The sequence below is a fragment of the Ictidomys tridecemlineatus genome, chromosome 11 (genome assembly GCF_052094955.1).
Source record: "Ictidomys tridecemlineatus isolate mIctTri1 chromosome 11, mIctTri1.hap1, whole genome shotgun sequence".
Classification (NCBI taxonomy): domain Eukaryota; kingdom Metazoa; phylum Chordata; class Mammalia; order Rodentia; family Sciuridae; genus Ictidomys; species Ictidomys tridecemlineatus.
In genome coordinates this window covers 33,719,249-33,732,868 of record NC_135487.1, presented here as the reverse complement: position 1 = coordinate 33,732,868, position 13,620 = coordinate 33,719,249, and the positions used below count along the sequence as shown (strand labels likewise).

Sequence of the window (13,620 nt, the reverse complement as noted above, 5' to 3'; positions counted from 1 at the left end):
ATAAACAATCATTAGGAAGCATTCTACTTCTTTCCATATTCTAGGATTGCCTATAAAACGTTGAATGAAAGTGGTAGACATCCTTACTTGGTTTCTCATCTGATTTCAGAGGGAAAAAATTCAATATTTTACCACTAAATATTGTATTAGTAGTAGTTTTTCATAAATGACTTTTATCAGATTGATAAAGTTTCTTTTCTGTTCCCAATTTGCTTCAAGTCTTGTCCCTCCCCTACCCCCATGCTAGGAATGGAACCCAGGGCCTCATACATGTAAGACCAGCAGTTTACCACTGAGCTGTTTTGTCAAATGCTTTCTCTGCATCTACTGAAATGCTCCTATAGTTTTTCTCTTCTGTTAATATGGAGAATTACAGTGATTAATTTTCTAGTATTGAACTCACTTTGCATTTCTGAATTAAACACACCTTCATCAAGTACATTGCTAGATTCTATTTGCTAATTCTTCATTAATGATTTCTGTACCTATTTTCACAATGGATAACAGTCTTTAGTTTTTTTAACATATATTTTTTTTAGTTGTAGATGGACAAAATACCTTTATTTTGTTTATTTAGTTTTTTTATGTGGTGCTGAGGATCAAACCCAGTGCCTCATGCATGCTACTAGGCAAGGCTCTACCACTGAGCCACAACCCCAGCCCATCTTTAGTTTTCTATTATAATGAATGTCTTGTCAAATTTTGTTATCACAACAGTGCTGGCCTCCTAAAACTGGCTGGAAGATGTTTCTCTATTTTATGGATGAATCTGTATAAGATGTGTTATTTCTACCTTAAATATTAAGTCTTCACTAATAAAATCATTGAGGTCTGAAAGCTTTCACTTAGGATTTTTGTCTTTATGTAAATAAGAAAGGCCTAAGACCTTTCCCTTCTCAAATTGTTCTCCTCCAGTTTTGACATCATATTTATACTATCCTCGTTGTTATGGTTTGGATGTTTGCACCTCCTCCAAAATTCATGTTGAAACTTAATTAAGAGATAGGGTTTCTAGGGGGTGATTAGGTCACAAGATATTGTGTCCATCTACAACTATATATATATATATATATATATATATATATATATACACACACACACACACACACACACACACACACACACATATATATATAAATTTTTAAATATGTTGGAAAAATATATTTTCTATGTCTACTTTTTGGAAACAATTTATATAAAACTGGAAATGTTTGTTCTTCAAATCTATATTAACAATTCTGAGGGTTTTTTAAATAGTTTAAATGGGTAAATATTAGATTATACTTTTATACAACAAAAATTAACAAAAATTCTATTAAAATGCATATGGTACCCCTTTTCAAATCCCTATAAAGCAAGGAAAATGTGCCCATGAAAATGCATCCAGGGGACTCCATCTCTTTATCTTCCTCACCCATTCCTTAAACCTACATTTGACACCCAGGGTTCCAGATTAGTGCATTCTGTACCAAGTTCTGTACCATAAAAACATGCCTATGACCTAGTGGAACAAAATATGTTCTCCAATCAGATAAAGGCAAGCAAGGGGCAATGGTTTCCCAATCCTTCCTCTCATGAGGAATATTCATAGCAGGTTGGGGTGGAAAGCTACATAATCAGGAAGGTGGGATGAATTTACATACTTCCCATTTAGGCAAAAAAAACATAAATTCTCTGACTCATCATCATCTCTCATAAACGAGGCTGGTAATAACTGACAATACATTACAAGGTGCAGTCTGTCCCAGCCTTCTCTGATCTATAAGTCCCTCCTTAATGCTCCATATTCTTCATAATCTTCCAATTCACATGCTGAACACATTCAAGCATACCCAATGTTGACATTAAAAAGAAGAAGAAAGGAATCTCCTTAGTTACTACACATTCCTTTCTTGTGGAGGCAGGTAGTACACCAGGGATTGAACTCAGAGGCACTTGAGCACTGAGGCACATCCCCAGCCCTATTTTGTATTTTGTTGAGAGAGGGTCTCACTGAGTTCTTAGCACCTTGCTTTTGCTGAGGCTGGCTTTGAATTCTTGATCCTCCTGCCTCAACCTCCTGAGCCACTGGGATTACAGGCGTGCATCATGGTACTCTTTAATCACTGCCTTATCAGTTGTATTTCTTTTCACAGTCACACTTTGAATTAGTTATTTATATCCACCATCTCCAAATTCTTACTTCCTACTCATTCTTCAACACACTGAAAATACACTTAGACTTTACAACTCTATTTAAACCATACTTGCTAAGTTACCAATGGTTTCCAGATAAAGAACCTCCATGCATTTTTAAGTCTCCATTTATTTTTATTTGATCAGAAGCATCTGACAGCACATACTTCTACCTTTTAAAACATGTTTCATGAAGCCACAACCTCCTGCTTTTTTCTTATCCATGCAAACTACTTAAACAGCTTAATGTTGATTGCTTTTAAAGTTCTGCCCATTCCCTTTTCTAAAAAGGGAGACACATTACCTATTTTTTTTTTGAATTTTAACATTTTTATTTATTTTTTCTTAGTTCTCGGCGGACACAACATCTTTGTTGGTATGTGGTGCTGCTGAGGATCGAACCCGGGCGGCACGCATGCTAGGCGAGCGCGCTACCGCTTGAGCCACATCCCCAGCCCCCACATTACCTATTATTAAGGAAATCCTCTTTAATAATTTTATTAACTGGCCTTTAAAAAACAATTACTCCAAACATAAACATCTTGTCAACTTTGACAGCAAATAAACCTTTCGGTCTTCATAAAAATCTGTCTTTCCCATATACTATCATTACTACTGCTCTGGACACTGTGGAGGTTCATTTTCGCATATTCACCATTAGGCACGAGCCTCTCTTGAGGTCAGGAGACAAGGCAAAAACCTATGTGTATGCAGTTATGACATCTCTATGAAACTCTAATGTATTTTGTTCTTTTTGACCATTTGCTTATTCCACTAAATACCCTTGGCATCCCCCTAAGAACAAGTTGCAATGATAGAGTCCTTACATTATACAATAATGTTAAGATGGAGGAAAAAGCACAAAATATGAAGTTGAGAAAACTAGATTCACATCTTAACATACCTGGTATTTCAACTACCTCTAATTGCTTAGTGATAATGGTTGTAAAAGTCAAATAAAATCATGTATTAAAAAAGTACTTTATTTTATAAATGCTAGGTGAATAGTTCTCATATGAGTTTCAGGAACAATAAAGACAGTTTGGAGACAGTAACAAGATATTTCTTTTTTTTTTTTAAAGAGAGAGTGAGAGAGGAGAGAGAGTGAGAAAGAGAGAGAGAATTTTTAATATTTATTTTTTAGTTCTCGGCGGACACAACATCTTTGTTTGTATGTGGTGCTGAGGATCGAACCCGAGCCGCACGCATGCCAGGCGAGCACGCTACCGCTTGAGCTACATCCCCAGCCCCGTAACCAGATATTTCTACATGGTATAAAGAACCCAGGGCTCAGAGTTTACACATATATATATATATGTAAACATATAAATGGGGCTGGAGTTGTGGCTCAGCGGTAGAGCGCTCACTTTTCACGTGTGAGACCCTGGGTTCGATCCTAAGCAACACATAAAATTAAATAAATAAAAATAAAGGTATTATGTCCAACTACAACTAAAAAATAAATATTAAAAAATAAATAATAAATAAGTGTGTGTATACACACACATATATATTGTTTAAATATATATATGCATACACACACACACACAAACAATGGTTTCTTACTTGCCTCCTTAAATGTCAGTGGTCATCAAGCCTTTCTATACTCCGTTTTTCTTTTCTGCACACCTCTATCACACAAGTAGATACCTACTCTAACTCACAGTAATTCCAAGGCTACAATGTGAAAATATATTTAAAAGTTTAAGGTTATACACTATAGATTATCATGAGTAATAAGAAACTGCATTTTTCTAATTTATCTCAGCAGCAACAAAGATCTAATGCCAAAGGATAAAAAGTGCTATTCTCTAAAAACTAACCACACCCCTGACAACTAACAACCCTCCATCCAAAACCACCAAGGGTATATTATTTTAACGGTCTCCAAAATTCTATTACCATTTTGGATCTCTCAAATTGATGTACTTTGATACTTCCTGCTAAAGATGACACTTCCCAAAAAACTTAAAGTATTATATGACTATATTGAGCAAAATAAAAGGTTTTGAGAACTACATGTAAAAGTACGAAGAAAGCTACACACACTAAATCCTCAAAAAATAAACACTCACTCCCTTTCACGTGCCAATAAAGCAAACTTCTGAAGGTTTTATATAACAAATGAAATATTGCTATTCACACAGACCCATCAGGAATCCCTGCCTGTATGTATTACTCACTTACTCACAATGACTAAATGCATAAAATATTTCTAAAGTAAAGACAAAGGCCTCAAGTGTCCAAAGGAGATAACCACTACCCCCTCAAGTAAAAATGCAAGCCAAGAGTCACAAAGTCACAAGACTGGTGTTTGTGCTTTATGTTCACAGTCACCAGTACAGACGTGACTGTTGATTAAAGCTATCTTTCCCTGAGGCAACTCCCTCCCTGAGCCCCTCCTCCTACTGTCTATTGAATTCTCACTCATACATATATTCACCCTAGCCATTCCTCTTCTCCCTGCAAATTTTTCCCAGAAAAGGAAAAGAACCAGCTCCAAGAAATATAACTCAATCTTCTTGTATCTTAGATAATTCATATTTAAATCTACGTCATATGACTAACATAAATAACACCGTTAGAGTTGAGACTAGGAGTGGAGAACAACATTCTAGGACCTACCAGATATACATTGCTAACAACATCACTGTCAAAAGACAAAATTACAACAAACCTGTTTTAAAGATCAACTTGGCTTTTATTTGATGATTTAAATATGGCTTAAAGACCAATTTTATTTTATTCTAGTATCGGCCAACATCTCATTAGAATGGGTGTTCTGCTGAGCTAAGCAGAGGGATTTGGCTTTCTGGCAGAAAATGAATGGAGAAAGCAAAAAGAAGGAACTAAAAGTAGATTGGTCATTTTAAAAGCCACCTTCTTCATAAAGTTAAAATAGAGGACTTTTTTTTTTTTTTTTATCATTGAGCTACAGTTCAGGTAAACTAGGCCCCCTCCAACTGGCTATTAGGTGTTTTTGTTTTGGTTTGTTCTAATACCTATTTCAAAGTTCAGTTTGATTACATGGCACTTAGGATGAGTGATCCATGCTGGTTTTGGTCTGTTGGAATCTACTGTGAGTCTAGTCCAAAATTATCACCTCTCAAAAATTTTGCTTAATGCCACCCTATACTTCAGTTTCCCACTAGATTAAAGATAATACTTTTAAACTACTTATGGAATACAATATAAACACAGAAAAGTGCACATAAGCACACAACTGAAATTTTCCTAAATTGAACACACTAGTACAAACAGCCAGAGCAAAGTAAATAAGTGTTACCATCAATCCAGAAGCTTTCTCAGGCTCCCCCTTCTGATCACTACCTTTACTCCCCAAGAAAACCATCATCTTGATTTCTAACTCTATAGATCAGTTTTGCTATTCTAATATTTGAATGGGAATGTACAATATATGACCTTTTGTATGTAGTATTTGTGCTCAACATGTCTAATTCAAATACCAGAAAGCAAAAACTAAATGGAGAAAATTGTAATATTTGATGAGAGAATGGCTAAGAGATTCTCAAAATCGATGACAGAAATGAATACACATATAGGAAGCATAATACATCCTGAGAAGAACTAATTTTTAAAAATCTAGCCAGGTATGGTGGTACACTACTGTAACACCAGCAACTCAGGAGTCTGAGGCAGAAGGATTCCAAATTCAAAGTCAGCTTGAACAACCTTACTAAGCAAGATTCTGTTTCAAAATAAAAATTAACAAGGGCTGGGTATGTAGCTCAATATGGAACCAGAGTGCCCCTTGTTCCATCCTGAGTACTAAACACACACATACACACACACACACACACAAAAAAAAAAAAAAACCTAGACCAGGTAGGTAATAGAAATACTGAAAAACACCAAAGGAAAAAAGAACTTAAAAAGTCTAAGATTCAGAAGCTTCAAAGGAATGACAATTACACTGGCAATACATTTCTCAATAGTAATGATGGAAATAAAGGATAGCTGAATAATATGTTTAGTAAAGTGTAAGAAAAAATGGCTACTATTATAAAAACCATATACACAGACAAATATCTTATCAAGATCAAAGGCAAAATAAAGACATGTAAATAAATAAAGCATTTACTACCAACATACCTATACTAAAAGAATGTCTAAATGATATATTTTAGGAAGAAAAATATTCCCAGAAGAAAAGTCTAAAATCTAAAAATAAATGTTGAGCTAGAAACTGGTAAACATGCAAAAATCTCAATTAAAAAAATGACTATATAAAATAGTAATAATAGAAATATCTAATATGTGAAATTTATTTTAGGAAAAAACTAAAATATGGGTCATAAATAGCATGTAAATCTAGAAGTAAAGAGTCCTGTGTTATTAAGGAAAGGTTGAAATTTTAAATTTGGTCTAGCATATCACTAGATTTGGAAATGAAAAATAAGAAAATGGGCTCTATCAGTATTTTTAAATTATAATAAAAATGGGGATTGGGGGACAATAAGGCACAGAAATGTGGCACATGAAAGACAAGACATAATATGTATGGCAGGAACAAGTTCAAATTTAACATTATTTATAATAAATATAAATAGACAATTTTACAAAAAACTTATCGCATACCACCTGCAAAAGATACACCAAAAACAAAATGATATGGAAAAGCTCAAAGAGATAGCTGATTTGTAGAAAACTAACAAAAAAAGACAAAGTTCTGTTGATATTGATCATGAAACAAAAGTATAAACACCCAATACTAGAAATATGAAAGGAATATGAGAATAAATTCAGCAAAGTGTGAAGAGCAGATGAGCCCAAAGTGCAAACAAATAATATAAAACAATTTTTTTCTCAAGATAAAATGGACAAGGGACTGGGGATGTGGCTCAGCGGCAGAGCGCTCACCTAGCATGTGTAAGGCCCTGGGTTCAATCCTCAACACCACATAAAAATAAATAAATCAAATAAAGGTACCGTGTCCAACCATAACTAAAAAATAAATATTAAAAAAAAAGATAAAATGGACAAATTCCTAAAAATACATTCCTTACCAAAACTATTTTGAGATGAAAACCAGGAAATGTATATTATATCCATGGCCATTTTACAAAACTGAATAATACATTTAGGCCTAAGTTGGGTTTACCCCCAAATGCATAAGTTTTCACACAATAGAGAGGGAAGGCTAAAAAAGAAGTTTTTCAAGTGAGACATAAATGTTTCAAACTCAAATGCCTTCACGTCACAGGCGAGACCCGGGTTCCATCTTCAGCTCCACAAAAAAATAAAGGTATTGTGTTGTGTCCATCCACACCTAAGAAAATAAATATTAAAAAAAAAACCTAAACTAATGAAACCTACACTTAAAAGCAACATCAACTGAATAAATTTAGCCACATTTAAAGTTTGTAAAATAAAACTTCATGCTAATTTTGAAATACTACAAATATGAAAGAAAATTCTTATTTGTACATGAAGAATGCTGTTTTTCTTATTATTGTTTGGTTTATTTACACTGAACTTATGTCACTATATAATAGTAAGGATAAAGCCTAATTTTCTCCCAATAGTTAATTATCCCAATAATTCCATCATAATTATTGAGTAACTTTTCCTCCCTTCATTGATGTCTTCTTTTACATGTTAAATTATTAAATAAACTAGTCTATTTCTAGCCTACTATTATTATCACTACATTTATTTTGTACCAAAATTACAGTGATCTAGTTGTTTTGCTTTAATTTAGGTTCAAATTAGCTGATCTGGTAAAAGCTACCTTCACCTAAGCTAGATTTATTTTTTTTTTATTTTATTTATTTTTTAACATCTTTATAATATTGTTATCTTTAACATCACACATAATACATCTTTCCTTCTATGTTCTCAAAATATTTTATAGTTTCCATCAGGTGGAATGGCACATGCCTGTAATCCCAAGGACTCAGGTGGCTAAAGCAAGAGGATTCCAAGGTCAGTTTCAGCAATGTAGCGAGACCCTATCTCAAAATAAAAAGGGCTGCATAAGCACAATTCACAATAGCTAGACTGTGGAGCCAACCTAGATGTCTTTCAATGGATGAATGGATAAAAAAATGTGGCATTTATACACAATGGAATATTACTCGGCACTAAAAAATAACAAGATCATGGCATTTGCAGGGAAATGGATGGCAGTAGAGCAGATTATGCTAAGTGAAGTTAGCCAATCCCAAAAAAACAAATGCCGAATGTCTTCTCTGATATAAGGGAGGTGACTCAAAATGGAGTAGGGAGGAAGAGCATGAGAAGAAAATTACCTCTAGATAGGGAAGAGAGGTGGGAGGGAAAAGGAGGGAGAAGGGGAATTGCATGGAAGAGGGAAAGAGACCCCCTTCATTATACAGAATACAGGTATGACGATGTGAGGGGGGAAAAAAAGAAGTGGGTCACATTAGATTGCGTAGGGAGAGTGATGGGAGGGGAGAGGAGGGGAGGGAAGGGGGGAATGGAAGGACAGCAGAATAAAATAGACATTATTATTGCTGTGGGTATATACATGACTGCATGACCAATGTAATTCTGCAACCTGTACACTCAGAAAATGAGAAATTATATCCCATCTGATTCAAATGAATGTCAAAAAAAAAAAAAAAAAGGCTACATGCATAGTTCAGTGGCAAAGCACCCTTGGTTCTCAATCCACAGTACCAAAGAAGTACCAAAGAGAGAGAGAGTGTGTGTGTGTGTGTGTGTGTGTGTGTGTGCGCATGTGTGTTAATATTTATCATTAAAGTTATTTTTGGTGTTGGGGGAATTTTGTTGCTAATATGGGCGAAATATCTTCTCCTGTTTTATGATTGCATATTGCTGGCAAATTAGAATTCAATTAGTTTCTTGATATTGTTCCTGGTTATTTTTCTAAGATATTTTTATTCTAATAGCTTTTTAGTTGGTTCCTTTGGTGTTTCTAGATAAACAGTTATCACAATGTCAACAACAAATATTTCTTTATCTTTCTTTTTTGGGAGGTGGGGGTGTAATAGGGACTGAACTCAGGGGCAGTTTGTTGCTGAACTACATCCTCAGCTCTTTATTTTTTATTCTGAGACAAGGTCTCACCAAGTTGTTTAGGGCCTAAGTTGTTAAGGCTGATCTCAAACTTGGGCTCCACTTGCCACAGCCTCCTGAGTCATTGGGATTATAGGCATGCACCAGTGAGCCCAGCAACAAATATTATTTCTTTTAACCTAGTATTCAGTATCTTTTTTATTTTTTATTTATTACATTGTCCAGAAATAATAATAATTGTCATTATTACATCAATAATTACATTACTGGATAATGTAATTTATTAGTAGTATTAGTAGTAGTAGGGGTTGAACCCAGGGCCTTGTGTATGCTAGGCAAGCATACTACCACTGTGCTATATCTCCAGCCATGTTCAGAACTTTTAAAACTTAATAAAATAATGTAATAACATCTCCTTTATTTTTTGTTTTTGTTTTATTCATGCATTCAACAAACACAGCTTTGTGCCCAGCTCTGTTCTGTTCACTAGAGAGAAAATGGCAAACAAAACAGACAAGGTCATACTCTTATGGAACTTATAAATGCGCTGTTTATAAACTTCCATTTCTAAAGAAATCTGGTAAAGAAAGTTGGAGGGATCAAAGCAGGTTTCATGGTTGGCTGATTTTCTGGGAAATTTCTAGGAAGTTTAGTCTATCTCACCAAAAAGCAATTAGACCCAAACATTTGAATTTTCAACTTCTAATATGAAGTTACCCAGTAGATCCCCTATATGAGTAAGCATACATTAGCTTTTCCATGTTTATGTATATTAATCTAAAATTTACTTTTTTAAGTTTATATTGTAGTTTACTTATTTAAAACAAATAATCTAAACTGTGGATTTTCAAGCATACTTCTATTTCAAAATGTTCTGGTCTTCTGGAAAATAAGCCATAAAGTAATTTTTAAAAAATTACAAGTATTGCTACAGGAAAGCACCCTCTAGTACTATGTAATCTAGGAGTTTGGCACTCCCACTAGAAAGAAACAGACTCAAGAGGAAGGACATCAGTGAATAGGGTAGCAGACGCTGGAGACTGAGTCAGTCACTATAGGAAGAAATGATCGGTTTAACACAAAACAGCACAATAATTAAAAATATTCCCCATCAGACAAATAGGATTTCATTTCTGAATCCTGGCAACTAAAGAGAAATAAATAGGCAATGTAATTAAAAGAGCTAATAGAACCAGCCATTTTTAATTATTAGCAGCTACTTGGACATATATCACTATTTTTATGTGAGGTCTTATGAGCATTTTATAAGTACTTCCCAAACTCCCCCCAACAAATCAAGTAAAAAAGCTCATCAAACCAGTCATAGTAATAGAAGAAATAATGTAAGAAATAGTTTATCATATTGACTTTTAAAGTCCAAAGCACACTGGACAATTGATAAAGAGTTGGTGAACTTTGAATGTTTATAATGACATTAATAAGAAATACAAATCATAACTAAAAATATAATTTATTTCAATTTATGTTTTGTTTAAGTTTACTAATATATTCTTTCTGAGCACTTAAAAAAACACAAAAATAACATTAATTCATGGCAATTAAAAAGACCCTAGGTGCTTTGTACACAAAAAGAAAACTTTAGAAATAACAAAAAAAAATAGGGACTGGGGCTGTAGTTCAGTGGTAGAGCGCTTGCCTCGAATGTGTGAGGGGCTGGGTTCATTCCTCAGCACCACATAAAAACAAACAAATAAAAAAATAAAAATATTTTTAAAAAAAAGAAATAACAAATAAATAGACCAAAATCAAAAGGAGGAGCTATATTTCCTGACTAAATCTTCACAGTTTAATTAGATCAGTGTTTTATACTGGAATCTTTATCGTGTCAATTCTCAAAATTAGTCAGTGATATACTAAATAGAAGCTGGCTTATTCTTTACAAAGAAGACTAAGGCAAGATGATCTAATTTACAAAGCATGAAAAAAAATCATCAAATTTTAAAAACTTAGCTTGTGTTCTTTTAGTACTAAGGGTATTCATTAAAATTCAGTTGAAAGTTATCTATCAGTCTATTCCTCCTTATTATCATACCTTACTTAGCCTCTTCATGTGCCAAATTACTTCTAAGACTTAAGGAGTATATAGATGGATGGATAGACTATATATATACAATGTGATAATTTTAGAAAAGTTTTTAAAATTATATGTAGAATCAAATAAATGCTATATGTATTTATATGTCACTTAATAGGCATAGGCATTGTAGTCAGGGACAGAATATGTTTACTGTAAATAATCTGTCGGCAATTTTGTCTAATGCTCAAAATTAGGCTTGCATCCATATAATTTAATGGTCCGTTCACTTGATATAATATAAGGAAGCCCAGGCAGTATTTTTCCACCAAGTAGCAAAATCTTAGACAAATTCTCTAATTATAACTGTATATGATAGGATAAAGAGGAACTTAGTGGCACTTTACCCTACCTCCTGCCTCAAATGAATTAAACAAAATTGCAACAATATGTTCAATACATTTTCAAAACAATAAAAAGGAGATCAGTCTTTTACTCACCTGTAATCCTCTCCTCCGTAAAATACTGGAATCATCCATAACAGATATTAGACACACACACAAAAAAAGCCACTCCCCAGACAGTCAACTAGTAGTGCCTTAGTGCCTATTTAAATGCTGAAGAAAGAGGCAAACAGTCCATTCAGCACACCAGGCTGTGCCCACTAATCCGCTACTCCACTATACCAGGCTAGCACCAGTACACAATCACTGCCTCACATCAGAGCCACGTCTTCCTTCACAGGAGATACAGACAGATCCCTTCAGAATCAGTGCCCAAAATAGGGGAAACACTTTGCATTTGTTTTTCTTTTCCATACATAAGGCTTTGACTGGAATTTTTCAAAATACTAAGAAAAGAACAAAGATCTCTGAGGACGGGGGGAAGAATTCCAATCTTTGATATCCTGATTTCACTGCTTATTTAAAAAGGCTGGCAAACAAAACAACAGAGTCTCCACCTACAGCTACTAAGCTTATAAAATCCATATCACGTCTTCCTTTCCAAAACAAAACCATTCCACATACGTTTTCTTAAAAAATAACAATTCTTCCGAAATACAAAGAAAAACATATTATTCTGATGCCTGTTTTTAGACTCAAACTGATATAAAACCAGTTATTGTTTTGATTAAGTCGGCAAAATTCCTTTCATCCTTTGTACAGACAAAGCAAATGTCAGATTCTTTCGATACTGTCACAGGCTCTTTTGTTTCTTTACTGCTAGACACGCTGGTCCTCACATCTTGGACAGTCCCAAAAGCCTCTTTCTTCAGGAGCTTGGATCATTGCTAAGGTCGGTTTGGCTGCTCTTTTATGTCCTTGGAGGGGGCTAGTACACGTGTTGTGAGTTCTGAGCATGGAGGAATTCATTCATCTATTCACTGCTGACGGTGCTGTCACAGGAAACGCAACCCATTCCACCAGACTTCTAAAAGGGCACAGCATGAAAAAGCCTAGTTTCACTCAACCTTCAATCATCTCAAACTGTTTCTTTGGCCACTGGCTACCATTTTCAAAGTAGGACTTCAGCTAAGTTTAAAGATGTTTGTCTCTTAATTCATGGTTCAAAAATAGGTAGTTTTTTAATATTTCAAGAGAGAAAGGTTAGCTCTCATACTATGATTCTATCACTTAAACATCCATAAGCCATGTTTATACTTTCCATGTTTATACTTTTTATTGTAATTGTCTTACTTACTAGAATCCTAGTAAGCATCAGGGAAAGGTGATGCAAGTTGGTGATTTTTTCTAAAAAAGAAAAATTGTTAATACAGCAGCCCAGTGTTTTTAGGAAGAGGATTATATACATTATCTTCTAATTCACAATCATTATTCTTCAATCTATAGGACATGATGCAAAAATTATCAATTCTGCAAAAGATTCCAAGAAATATTAATCCAAATTTACAAATTTGACAGAAAAAGATATATATAAGAACCCTGAATTAGCCTGTTGTATTCCCTAAGAAGTAAATACAGCAGTAACTATGGGTCAGATTTGGTGTGTATGCAAGAAGAAAAGCTGCCCCTTTTAAAATTATGACAGCTGCAACCAATGGTCTGGGACTTGAAGGAAGGCCTATTTACAAGATCTTTTTCTTACAATTGACTATAGTCACAAGAGCTAGCCATAATGCTGAAAATAGCACAGAAAGCAAGACCCATCTCCCTTTCTTTCAGCAGAAACTTTTTAATCCTTAGCATAACCAGTGTGGTCTTTCATTGTGAGAGCTAATAAATCCACAGCTCCCTGGACTCCTTCCTCCATCTGCTGCTTTAAACAACTAATGGCTGGATTACGTCTATGGGGAAAACAAACACAAGACCTGAACAGACAGACAGTTTGCATAGGGTATGCTACATAGTATAATTAGTGACTGCAAA

The 13,620-nt window shown here is 34.4% G+C and overlaps 1 protein-coding gene across 10 annotated transcripts in view; it reads right to left on the bottom strand.

Annotated features, from left to right (window-relative positions):
- The window catches only part of Mast2 (microtubule associated serine/threonine kinase 2), a 185,771-nt gene that overhangs the window by 119,699 nt on the left and 52,452 nt on the right, over positions 1–13,620 (bottom strand). The window contains exon 1 of one of the 10 annotated variants that reach the window (XM_040288594.2): positions 11,734–11,787. The exons of the other annotated variants lie outside the window; for them this stretch is intronic. Coding sequence (XP_040144528.1) covers positions 11,734–11,772 — 39 coding nt within the window. The 5' untranslated portion in view covers positions 11,773–11,787. Of the gene's footprint in view, positions 1–11,733; positions 11,788–13,620 lie in introns of those variants that run through there. 10 annotated transcript variants of the gene reach the window in all.